This window comes from Neoarius graeffei, chromosome 5, assembly GCF_027579695.1.
Source record: "Neoarius graeffei isolate fNeoGra1 chromosome 5, fNeoGra1.pri, whole genome shotgun sequence".
NCBI classification, from domain to species: domain Eukaryota; kingdom Metazoa; phylum Chordata; class Actinopteri; order Siluriformes; family Ariidae; genus Neoarius; species Neoarius graeffei.
The window spans coordinates 40936095-40949596 of NC_083573.1; the positions used below are offsets into that span (position 1 = coordinate 40936095).

Sequence of the window (13502 nt, forward strand, 5' to 3'; positions counted from 1 at the left end):
GCAAGCATTTTGTCTACTAGCGAGTTATTATTCTTCTCTAACGCAGTACAACAAACACTGGGTACTCAAACTATAAATCATAAAATAAGGCAATGCCCTTATTATCAATGACAATCAGCCCACTTCATCATTTGAACATTATGTCATAACAGTCCTTTTATATGAACACTAATTTAACTTTGGCGACCACCGTATTTTTTTCCCCAAGGAATAAAAATATTCTGATATTGAACTTCGCCTACTTAACTATTACACTACGTTCACACTGCAGGCTGAAGTGACTAAAATCCGATTTTTTCGCCCATATGTGACCTGTATCCGATCTTTTATTGACAATATGAACGACACAGATCCGATTTTTTCAAATCCGACCCAGGCCGTTTGGATATGTGGTCCTAATTCCGATTCCTATCCGATCTTTTCATATGCGACTTCAGTCTGAACCGCCAGGTCGCATTCATCCGACTTACACGTCATCAACAAGCCACAAACGTCACTATTCTGCGCTGAAGTAGGCGGCGGGTCTCTCAAAAAAAGTTACAACAACATGGCTTTGATGTTCCTTTGAACGGAGGTTGCAGTCACTACCCCGCAGAACGCCTGAGCCAAAACCCTTGCCCTCTTCCTTCTCAACCTCCTCCTTAACATCAGGCTATTGTGCATGTTCTGGCTCCGTCGCAACAACAACTGCATCATCGCCAGGTACTCCATGCTGGCTACTGTCATACACAGGAAACTTTAGGTTACTTCCGTAAACACTGGCCATGCTCACTGCGTGTGATGTCGTCGTATCCTGCAATGTGCATGCGGAACACTTTTAGGTCGCTTTTCGTTCAAACTGAGGATCACATACAAGTCGCATATATTTGTTAATGTGAACGATTTCACAAAAAAATCGGAATTGAGCATTAAGCCTTGCAGTGTGAACGTAGTGTTAGAGACCTAATCTTGGCAAATCTTGACTAATGCGCCTTTAAGACTTCCATTTACATTTAACTGACCCAGAAATCAGCTCAATGCGAAGTAGACATGTTCAGCCCCGGCCCCTTTTACAACCACCGCTTACAAAATACGGACGAGTCATGGAATACAGATGTGTGTGTGTGTGTGTCTAATTTTTTTATATTTTATAAAATAAAAGAAAAAGATCTTTTCACGGATGTGTGATATTTTCCGTGAAACATCAGTAGTAAATTAACAAAAGTAAACAAGTGCAGGTAAGATATTTTAATTATGAACTTCGGCAGTCCAAACATTTAATTGTTTTAGACTTCTTAATTTGTTTTATTCAGGATACATCCCCTGTATGAAATCCATAAACAATCCGTAATACACTGAAACCTCCATGATCAATCCGTAAACTGCTAGCACCCGTGTTAAAATCCGTAACCACTATTTTTTTCGCGGTCCGGTTTCCATCAAATCCTGCGCTCTGATTGGCTGACGAGCGGGTCCGTATCCTACGGTACGGACCCGTTACAGACCTCTGGCGACTCGCTCGTTCACGACAACAAACAGTCGCAATTTTTGTCAACATTTATCTTTTTTATAAGATTTATTTATAAGATCTTATAAATTGTTGCCAGCATTTCTCAGGAGAATAGCATTAATTTTACAGCATGGATAGTGATAATGACAGTGTTCACAGCGAAAGCGAGTTTTACTACCCTGAGGAAGAAGACATAAAAGAAAACATTTCAGGAGAAAGCTAAAAACCTCTAACTTCCTAACGCCAAGCAAAAACATGGCTGAATCCTGAATGACTCCTATTTGTATAAACGGGACTACATAGGCGGCAAAATGTAGTTTTTTTCCTGCCATGGAAGTGCACTTGTATACCGAGGAAGAAGCAATTTGCATTACAGTCGTGAATGAGGATTCAAAATGGCGCCTTGGCTTGGTTTTCCCTTTCAGGCGCTCTCGTTTTCTGTTAGAATTTGGTAAAGAAAAAAAATATATATTATTTACCAGCTTAAGGTCAGTCCATATGGTGAAATACCGTGACCTCGGCCTTGAATACTGACCTCGACCCAGAGGGTCTCGCTCAGTACTTTCAAGACCTCGGTCACGGTATTTCACCATACGGACCTCCCAGCTGGTAAATAACATATGTATTTTCTATCCTTTATTATAATTTACCTGTGACCATCTGCTACCCAATCCCCATTTTCTACATCACTCTTCGGATGAAATATGTAAACGCAGGGCTCGAAATTCATATTTTTTTTCACCAGCCAGCCGGACTAGTTACCTTCCAAAGTAACTAGCCAAACAGAAAATCAACTCGCCAAAATTTGTTCATGTATGAATTTTACTTCTGTCAAAAATAACACAAAAGAGAGTAGTTACCATTGTTCATGACTAATGTGCATTTATTTCAAGACCCAAGTATTGAGATACTGTTTTTTTTGCACACTTTACAAATTGCCATTTGCTGCTCCACGTCCTCCTTGCGATATCCAAAAAAATGCCAGATGACTGACCCCTTACTAGTTCTTTTAGGAACCAATTCGTCTGCTTCCATTTTTAATTTGTCGCTGAAATTGACAGAGCTTACACGGTAGCCTATGCAGCACCAGCGATTGCACGAACTGAGCTGTGTTGCCACTGATGTTTTCCAGCCCAAAATATATTCAAAACCCGCCAAAATGCACCTAAAACCGCCCAATTGGGCGGGAAACCGCCCAATCTGGCAACACGTTCCTTTCAGCACCTAGATGTCGCTTGGGATTGGTTGGCAAGTGTGAGACGTTATTGTTTTTTTTTACCCTTAGGCAGCCTCTCACGTTACTGCCTGAGGGACAGGGAGAAAACCACCGGAAAAGGTTTGAAACAAACGCAACAAACATGAAACAAACGCAAGTCGGCAGATGACCATAAAATACTCGATAGTTACGATATAATAATTATATGTATCTCACACAGAATTTTCGGAGATATATTGAGTATATTCGATATATCGCACAGCCCTAGTCTGAATCTTCGCTTCATATATATTTTTTATTTCCAACGGAATTACCCGCCAAATGACAAATTAAGTCGCCTCGGGCGACCAGACCACTGCGAATTTCGAGCCCTGAAACGTCACCCTCTTTTGGTAAAAAATGGCATTTCAGAGTTGTGTTCTCTGTATATTATGAGATGTTCCACATTTCATATTGAAAGACTTGCTTGCCAGTTAGTTAGTACTGGCTCAACTTCATCTGGTGCTTCTATCTCCGTCATGTAGCTCCCATCGGCAGATAACGTCACCGTAGAGACGATCTTTGTGACGTCTGGGTCATCGTTCCGTAAAATTGTTGCAACGTCCGTAAAATTAACCATCCGCGATACAGCACCCGTATGAAATCCGTAATATACGGAAATGTCCGTGACTGATCTGTAAATTACTGGCATCCGTCATATAATCCGCAACCGCTCTGTATTTTGTATCCTTTTTTATTATTGTATTTCTATAATCTGTGCCCTAGCCGCATGTCGTCAACCACCTTTTTCAACCAAGGATGTGTCGTCACTGAGGGAAGTGGAAGAAAGCCCTAAAAATAAACAAAAATTACAAACTGCTCCCATCATGCTGTGATCAGACTACACAACATTTTTGTCTTTCATAATGGTTACCATGTCAGATTAGGTAATCACAGTGTCAAATTCTTACAACATGACAAGTTTTACCCCGGCCAATCACTGTTCACGTCCTTGCATGCCACTAGGGAGGAGTGTCAAGATGTCGACAGAAGGAATGTCAAGGAACATGTGGTAGGAGTTGACAAACTAGGCGAGACATTTAAAAAAAAAAAAAAAGCTAGATTTTACATCAGGGTGTCATGGGACAGCCCAGATGCCATATCGCTGTTCAATTATGTCACCTGACAAGTCCCGTTTGTCACATAGGACTGATGTAGTCTGATCCCAGCATGAGATATATTCTAAGAAGACAACAACTTACCTCTGCAAACTGTGAAGCTGTGTCATCAAGCCCATTCGTACTACTGTCCAAAAGACTAAAGGAACACAATCACAGCACGATTCATCACACGGTGTAAAAGGTTACCGTTTTATACATATGAACTTTCCAGCATGAGCACTGAACGTCACAGACATGGAATCACATGGCATATCAACCAGGACTGCTGTCACACTTTCTGTATTGTTACTGTGAACAAAAGATAATGAACAAAATACAATAAACATGCTCACCTGGAATCTTCTGTTACCTCTTCAATAAATCCAGAGTCACATCTGGGGCAGATATACTCCTAAACAGAGGAGATTTATCAGTACAGTATGTTGCACTGAAATCAAAAGCAAATCATGCCAGATGCGAGTATGACTGTACCATACTTCCATTACTGTGCATTATACAATTAGCAGGTTGTCACGTTACTGAATGCAAAATGATGTAAAGATTCTCAGTTGATCCCAAAGGATAACCGAGACATGAGTCTGCCTCTAAACAGAACAGTACGACAGTCCTTTAATTAGAAGGGACGAAAAGTGAAGATGACATGACACAACACCCTACTGTGACCTTATTAGGCAATGAACCACTTTTACTTTCAGTTCAGTGACAAACAAGTGGTTCAAAATACAAACTCACAGTGAGAACCGTTCAGAAGTCTCATCTCATCATCTCTAGCCGCTTTATCCTGTTCTACAGGGTCGCAGGCAAGCTGGAGCCTATCCCAGCTGACTACGGGCGAAAGGCGGGGTACACCCTGGACAAGTCGCCAGGTCATCACAGGGCTGACACATAGACACAGACAACCATTCACACTCACATTCACACCTACGGTCAATTTAGAGTCACCAGTTAACCTAACCTGCATGTCTTTGGACTGTGGGGGAAACCGGAGCACCCGGAGGAAACCCACGCGGACACGGGGAGAACATGCACAGAAAGGCCCTCGCTGGCCACGGGGCTCGAACCCGGACCTTCTTGCTGTGAGGCGACAGCGCTAACCACTACACCACCGTGCCGCCCCCTGTTCAGAAGTGAAATTTAAATAAATAAATCTATCACACCCTTTTACTTTCATTTTAACTAAGGTTAAGTTACTTCAGTAATATCGGCACCTTGCCTTTGAATTCTGTCAGTTTACAGTGGTTTAGAACCCTGGTGGTTTAGCCCCCAGTGTATCAGCCCCACTTTGAGGTGTTTTAGTCCCATTACTGACTTGAACTTGGTTTGATCATAACTTTACCTTCTACGATCAACAAAAAACAAAATATAACAAGTAAGAGAAGTGAAACTTGTGTTTTCGTGATTTGCTATGAAACAGGCTTGGAGAACGAGTCCAGGACTCTGACTCAAGTCCGACTTGTGCCCCAATTTTAAGGGCTCGTGATTTTTTTTCTTTATTTTCTGTAACATGCCATGATAATTTGGCACAAGATATATCTGCATTAATTTTTATACTAATTTCGTGCAAAAAAAAAAAAAAAAAGTGTCACACCTGCACCCCTTGCTGCATGCATCAGATAGACTCTCGGGTGCGCTCCGGACAGCACGCCCGCGCCGTAAATGACTTGCACCTGCACAGGATTAAGGCACAATCAGCGTGCCACTATAAAAACTGTGAAAACACGCTTACTTTGCGAAGTGCTGAGTTGCATTGCTGATGTTACCAAGCCTTAGTTCCTTGTTTGGTTTCCTGATTTCCTGTTTCTTGTCTTTGATGGCCTGTTTGTGCCTCGCTCGACCTATTGCCCGTTTCACTGTTTTGCCTGCCGTTCTGGGGGTAGGCTTCCCAATAAGGTTGCCCTTTAGGGCTAAAGAGAGTTAAGAGACTCTTCAGCAATGAATGTTGTCTCCGTCCGTGGTTTTCCCAAACCCACTTGTCAGAAGGAGTTTTAATAGCAACATTACGAAGAGCTTCTTAGTTGCTAAATCCAATCAAGGTCACATGGCGTTCGTTTTTTACCAGAAAACAATGAAATATACAAAAAAAGCGTTTAAAATATGTTAAAATATTGTATTGTCATTAAGCATTACATATATAATGTGGTAATTAATAATTTAAATTATTTTAAATTTTTGGGCATTTTTTTTTTATTCCAAGCAAGTTTTTTTTTTTTTAATTAAATGAATAAAACGTTCACATGAAAAGTATGAGCAAATTAGAAAAGCACTTGGAGAGCGCAGCCCTCCGCCAAGAATCCTTTAAAAAAATCCGGGATCCAGAAGGTGATCCGGATCACCGCCAAAATTTAATGGATTGTTACTTGTGCCCAGTCACACCTCTGGAAAAAATTTCAGAGCAATCCGTTCATTACTTTTTCCGTAATGTTGCTAACAGACAAACAAACAAACCAACGCTACCGAAAACATAACCTCCTTGGCGGAGGTAATAATAAACTAAATAACGAAGTAAACGTGTTCCCTGTGCCCGCTCATTTCACTGTTACCCAAACATGCAGTCAGGATTATTTCAACTGTTATCCACAATGTCAAGTTGGCAATGTTCTCCCTTATATGTGTGCGTGCAGAGAGAAAGAGACATTTTAACGTGCGTGTACCAAAGGAGATTGAATTGACAACCTTTTGAAATGTTTTTATATATTTTAAACTTTATTAATCCTGAGGGAAATTCTTGTGCCAGAAGTCGCTCCATAACAATAGGGGTGTTCACACGGCAACTTTTACTCCGGTGTAGCGCCGGGGCTGCCCCGGTAGAGCGTTCACACGGTACAAAGTTATAGCGGTGTAGCCCCTGAAAGCTGCTTAAACCGGTGCAAATCTAACCCTGCTCGGGAGGAGGTTTAAGAAATTTACTCTGGAGTAAATGCTAGTTTGCGGGGCAGCACCGATATAAAATGGGACGTCTGAACGCTACAGGGGTAGACTCACTACGCGTGAGGAGAGTTGATTACATACGGGCATTGCATAATTTGCATCCTGGTATTTTGCGCTTCCAAAATGGCGAATATCAACAACAACAGAACTGCGTGTCTTCCAGTGTTGCCAGATTGGGCGGTTTTAAGTGCATTTTGGCGGATTTGAACATATTTTGGGCTGGAAAACGTCAGCAGTATCTGGCAACACTGATGTCTTCATCCACGTTGTTTTTCTGGCGCTTGGTGATGCCATGACAACCGGGAAAAGGAAGTACATTTTCACGCATGCGCATATTTCATTTCCGCATTATTACTATCATATAGCACGGTCGCAAAAACTGCCGTGTGAACGCAAGTGGGGCTGCACCGGTGCTAACACGCTTCTTTCTTGTAAGCAGGTTTGTGACGTGTGAACGCTCCACAAAATTTACACCGGTGTAAGATATATCGCAACAAAATACATCGGTGCAGCATCGATGCAAATATGTGCCGTGTGAACACCCCTAATACAGTACAAGTTAAAATACAATACAAGCTGGAAGGGAAAAAGTATGTAATAAGAACTGTGTAAGAAATAAATACCTAAAAAACAGTGCCTAATAGAACAATAGAAATACTGCAAGTTACATAAAGGGAACAGAAAAAGCAGAAACCGGTGCTTTGATGGTTAGTGTTCTAACAGTAGATATGAGGTAAGTTTATGCCTCGGTCACAACCGGCCGTACGTGCTCCTACGGCCGGTCTACGTGCAAAAAACACAAGAAATGCATGGAGGGCGTGCGTGTGACGTGCTGATTTTCGAGCCGTAGACTGGCCGCAGAGGTTCTTTGTCAAGTCAAACAAACTCTACGGGCACTTACGGTTTTTTCAGGTTGCAAGACAAACTTACGGCCAACGTGCGTCTTTCTCCACGAACAAAAAAAAAAAAAAAAAACGCAGCGATTTGGGAAACGCCAAAAATCGCACAGCCAAAAAATCATACGTCAGGTTGTGACCTAGGCTTTATACATAAGGTCAATTCAACCTCCTCAGGTACACACAGATCAAAACCTCGCTCTCTCGCGTACGCTCACCCGCACGCAATGTTAGAGGTGCAGGAATTTGTCTCATTTATGACACTAAATTAGTGGATCACTCGCCTTATGGAGTTAAATTTGATTAAAATGTAGCAATATCAATGTGACATTACGATATCAATACGTGATTCCAGACCATATTGAAATATATTCATAATGGTTTTTTGGACATTTATTTAATAATTAACTTGATGTACAGTACTTGCAATGTACAAGAAAAATAACTGAACACCGGCAGCAGATTCAACACGTTTCCCCTGTTGATTGTGAGAGTCCCTCGGAGGCGCACGCGCATTAGGCTGTGAGCGAGTCGTTCTTTGTTTATAACGAGTGGTCCGGGTCTGTCGTAAATTCAGAGCAAACTAAAGGACTACGATGTTGTTCGGGAAAACCACGTTAGCTTGACGATGGATCTTAGGAGGTAATTAACCCTTTGGGGTCTGAGAGTATTTTCTGGCGCTCTAATGATTTTGGTATGCTCCGATTTTGCTGTCAATTTCAACAAATCTAAACAATATTTTCAAAGTGATATGACTTTTTTTTGTATTCAGCACAAGTTCAGCTGCAATAATCTCTCTGTAGTATGTATGCCATGATTGTACTTTAAAAAACAAAACAAAACAAATGAATGCTGTAAAACGCAGTTGTAGAGCTGTGTTGGAATGTGTGAAAAAACATGACCTTACTCATCGTGACAAACCGTTTTGGTCACTTGAGATGATTCTGTTCAGTCTTAGGAATGTATCAAGCACAAAAACTTTAATCTGCTCCACTGATTTGGACAATTAACTGGCCATAAAAAAAAAAGTATGCCCTATTGTTTTGGGATAAAGGGTTGGCAGTGGGAGGGGTATTCACTGAAGAATAAAAGTGTCCATTCCATTCAGTGAGAAGAGTGAAAACCCTTCCCACTGCCATCTCTTAATCCCATCAGGTCAAATCATAATGGGTAAGGTCATGTTTTTTCACACATTCCAACATAGCTCCAATACTGCTTTTTACAGCATCTTCATTTATCTGCTATTTGACTCCATTCAGTGTGTCTTGAAATTAACTCATGTCCTATTTTACTCAGTTCAGAGCCACAATCAACTCTCTGTTCCACAATTACTCTAATTTTGCTCCCACTCCAAATTTTACTCTCAAAACAGAGCAAAATTAACTATTTTTGAGAAAAATACTTTTAACTCCAGAAAAACTGTGCAGTCATTTTTCCTGTGTATGCACTACAGCGCACACATCAACCAATATGCTCATCAAAAATATTTACACGGACTCGAGTTAATCTTTGGCTGGATTGAGTCAAAGTTTATATTTAAAAAAAAAAAAAACCCTCAAGGTTGAATTGAATCACTGCCCTGAATCCTCCAAAGCACATAAAATCCATGTGCCATCTCGCAACAAGTTTTACCTCCAAATAGCCCAAACTACGGCTACGTTTACATTAGACCGTATCTGTCTCGTTTTCTTCGCGGATGCACTGTCCGTTTACATTAAACCGCCTGGAAACGCTGGGAAACGGGAATCCGCCAGCGTCCACGTATTCAATCCAGATCGTGTCAGCTCCAGTGCTGTGTAAACATTCAGAATACGCGGATACGCTGTGCTGAGCTCTAGCTGGCGTCTCATTGGACAATGTCACTGTGACATCCACCTTCCTGATTCGCTGGCGTTGGTCATGTGACGTGACTGCTGAAAAACGGCGCGGACTTCCGCCTTGTATCACCTTTCATTAAAGAGTATAAAAGTATGAAAATACTGCAAATACTGATGCAAATACTGCCCATTGTGTAGTTATGATTGTCTTTAGGCTTGCCATCCTTCCACTTGCAAGTGGTAAGTGATGTGCGCTGGGATCACACACACAGCGGCTCAGTCCCGAATCACTGCTCGTGCGCTCCACTCGCGCGCTCTGTGAGCTGCGCAGGGCCGGAGTGCGCACCCTCCAGAGGGCACTCGCTGTTCAGGGCGGAGTGATTTGGAGTGCAGGATGCCTGCGGAGCCGAGCGTATCCGTGTATTGGTGTTGCTGTGTGCACGCAAATCGTGTATTGGTGTAGCTGTGTGCACACTAATCGTTTTAAAAACGTTAATCTGATGATCCGCTGATACGGTCTAATGTAAACATGGGCTACGTCTGACAGATTTTATCCTGTTTACGGTGGGCGTTCCCACCACAAAAGAGAAACCAATCGAACTGAAAGAGTGAAAGTGATTATCATGCCGTTACCATGTGAATAGTCTTATGAATGCATAAGTGGGAGCTCAACGCTGCAACTCCAGTGTGACTGAGTAAGGTGACAAGTTTTATGTTTCATCTAATTTAAAAACTATAATATTATTTGCCAGTGGGCACATAGGAAAGTGTAAAGTATAAAATTTCTGTCAATATGTTTAGCATGCTTGTATGATGAAAAATTCGAAGATATTTATCTACCTACATGACCTACATTCTAAACCTGTCAAGCTTTGCCGGTGAAGCTCTCGACCCCAGAGGGTTAAAAAGACACTCTTGGCCTTAAGAGGTTTTCGGGAAACCCACCCCTGGATGGTTTACCTGTCTTCACTTGTATTAATAAAAGCTCACCTTCTGCACTTCCATCCATCTCCGAAAGGATACTTCATACTCCCTGACAAAGAGAACGCACATTCACCTGTTCATACGCCAGGTTCAGGAACAAGCTAATGTTAATGGCGCTAAAACAGCCACCGTCAAATGGTGCGGTTGGAGTCTTGTTCTCGGACTCGACTTGGATCAATAGTAGACTTGACTCGGACTCAATTTTTTAATGACTTGGACTTGAACACTGGGGACTCGAGACTGAACTTGGACTTGAGGTTTAGTGACTTTAAAACACTGCTACGAAATATGACTCGTTTTGATTCTGCTGTTGACACAAAATCAACATGCATGTAAAAGTTAATTAATACTGTCAGCAACAAATTCTTGACATGAAGGGGAAGACGTGTCCTAATGGTTAGAGAAAACCGCGAGTTGGCCTAGTGGTTAGCGTGTCCGCCTCTCGATCGGAAGATTGCGAGTTCTACTCACGGTTGGGACATACCAAAGACCATCATAAAAACGGTACCTACTGCTGTCTGGCAAGGCATGCTGCAATACAGATACAAGTGGGGAGTCAAACTCTCACGGTTACCAGAGGACTACCCCCCACTGTAACCCTACAGGGATCCCAGCAGTAATTGAAAAAAATAGAGGAATGTAAGAAACTATCAGCAGGGGTCAAGGGGGCTGCAAGCCCCCTGAAGCTGTTGAGATTTTAACATTTAAAGTGCTGATGACACGTTTTTGACATCTTTGGCGATGTTTTATAACATAAAAAGTAATTCCCGATGATCCATATATTAATTCACGAAGGCGCCTATTTTACAAGTTATGATGATAAACGCGGCTATTTGGGCAAATTTGACGGGGCTGCAGCACCCAGGAGACGAAAGAGGAGGAGGAGGAGCTATATGACGTCAGCGAAAGAACCTTCCTCCTAACTTACCAGTTTATTGTTGATGCGACAGGTGTTCAGTTTGTCATTATTAGTATTATATATATTAGTTATTATGCCTTCGCGTTGTGTTGCCGGCTTTTGCTCCAAAACCCACAAGGATGGGGTAAGTTTATTCAAGTTTCCCAGAGATCCCGAGCTGCATGCGAAGTGGGTGAAGCAAGTCAGGCGCACTCGTGACAAGTGGGAGCCCTCACCAACATCCGTCCTGTGCTCTGAACACTTCGATTTGGATTGTTTTGACACCCTTCCCAGCTTAAAGAATCTCTTGGGTGTTCAGTTCAGCACAAACGTGTGTTACTACCATCAGCAGTGCCTACACAGTGTTGCCAGATACTGCTGAAGTTTTCCAGCCCAAAATATGTTCAAAACCCACCAAAATGCACTTGAAACCGCTCAACTGGGCGGGAAAAATCCCAATCTGGCAACACTGCCAGTATTCCGGAGGGGGTCTACTAGTAGCTATGCCGGATCCAAAGACAGTCCTCCTGTCAGAACATGTGTTGTGAAACGACATAAGATAAAGGTACGTAGAGCTATAGATTCTACATGATAATCATAAATGTAATCCTAAAGTCGGCGTGATATCAGTCATGTATTTGCTTGTGAAAGCTTGCGGCTTTCATGTAACTGCCGCCTAGCAACGAGAGGCAACGGGTAAAAAGGGTAGGCTATCATAGATTCTATTCGGAAGAGATCAACACAATTCTAGACTCCCAGAAGAGGAAGAGCTAGCACTAGAGAGTTCACCGGCGTTTTCATGCGCCATTTCCATTGAGTAGAACCAGAGTAGAACCATAGGATGTCTATGAGTAGAACAGCCAGTGAACCGCAGCGTGTTCTCCCGCTGACGTCACAACATGGCCGCGAGCCACGGACCCAGTTTTCTTGCGCTGTGCAATTAAAAGTTGGATATTCGCGTAACAGCTTCTTTTCACGTAATTATAACAGAAATCTAACATGTTTGCCATGTTGTATAGTTTATTTAAGAAATTGCATAGAGTCATGTTCGTGTCATCAGCCCTTTAAAAATGCTATAGAACACATTTTTTATATAGATTTAACATAGAAAAGCAACAGAATTTAACAATAATGTGTATCTATTTGATGCCATATTTTGTAATCAATGACATAAGTGGCAAAAAAAATTTGCTATTTATAAAAATTAGATGAAAATGTAGCTTTGAAGAATATACACTTCTTCTAACCCGGACACTGTTCCGCTATCTCTTTTATGGACGATATCTTTTTTCCACCACATACTGAATTAAGTTCAACGCATTAGAAACAAAAGCACGAACGGAGTGAAAACACATTTTCTAGCAAATGGGCGCAGCCATATTGCTTTCTCGTTCTATCGCGTACAGTCTCGCGGTATTTACATCAATTTAACTTCCGAGTGTTCTGAATATCAACGAGAACAAACGAAGCTGACAAAAACATTGCTAAACAAGCAAACCAAATCAGAACGTAACCTGCTGGTCATTTTACTTAAACATATTTTTAACGGATATACAAGAGATTAAAAAAAAAAAAAAAAAAAAAACACCACTTTGGCTAGAAAAATAGCGGAATTCCGCTAAATAGCGGACGTCTGGGATCCCTGAACCCTAGCTATGTAATAGGCGAGAGGCCGAGGGCTACGGAAACAGAGATCGGCACCACCCTATGCGCCACATGGCGTGGGAAGGACTTTGATTTTTGAATGGTTAGAGAAGCAGCTTTGGAACCTAAAAAGGTTGCCAGTTCGATTCCCTGGACCAGCAGGAATGGCTGACGTGCCCTTGAGCAAGGCACCTAACCCCCCCAACCTGCTCCGGGTATGTTGCGTATCACTCTGGATAAAAGTGTGTCTGCTAAAAGCCATTAACGTAATGTCTTTTCATTGCAACTTTGGAAGAAGGATTATTGCTCGTGTTTGTTTTACATCTGCCTTGTGACATGATTGAACATACTAAAGTTTGTTTTATCTGTAACCGCTTATCCTGGGCAGGGTCATGGGGAGCAAGCTGGAGCCTATCCCAGCTGAGTATGGGTGAGAGGCGGGGCACACCATCGCAGGGCTGACACACACA

The 13502-nt window shown here is 42.1% G+C and overlaps 1 protein-coding gene across 2 annotated transcripts in view; it reads right to left on the bottom strand.

Annotated features, from left to right (window-relative positions):
* Positions 1 to 13502, bottom strand: part of rnf115a (ring finger protein 115a) — a 53571-nt gene that overhangs the window by 36949 nt on the left and 3120 nt on the right. For both annotated transcript variants that reach the window (XR_009654721.1, XM_060921722.1), the window contains exons 2-3: positions 4198 to 4256; positions 3947 to 4001 (exon numbers count right to left, since the gene is read on the bottom strand). Coding sequence is in view for 1 of the 2 variants with exons in the window: in XM_060921722.1 (XP_060777705.1) it covers positions 3947 to 4001; positions 4198 to 4256 (114 nt within the window). In the remaining variant the exon portion in view is untranslated. The remainder of the gene's footprint in view (positions 1 to 3946; positions 4002 to 4197; positions 4257 to 13502) is intronic.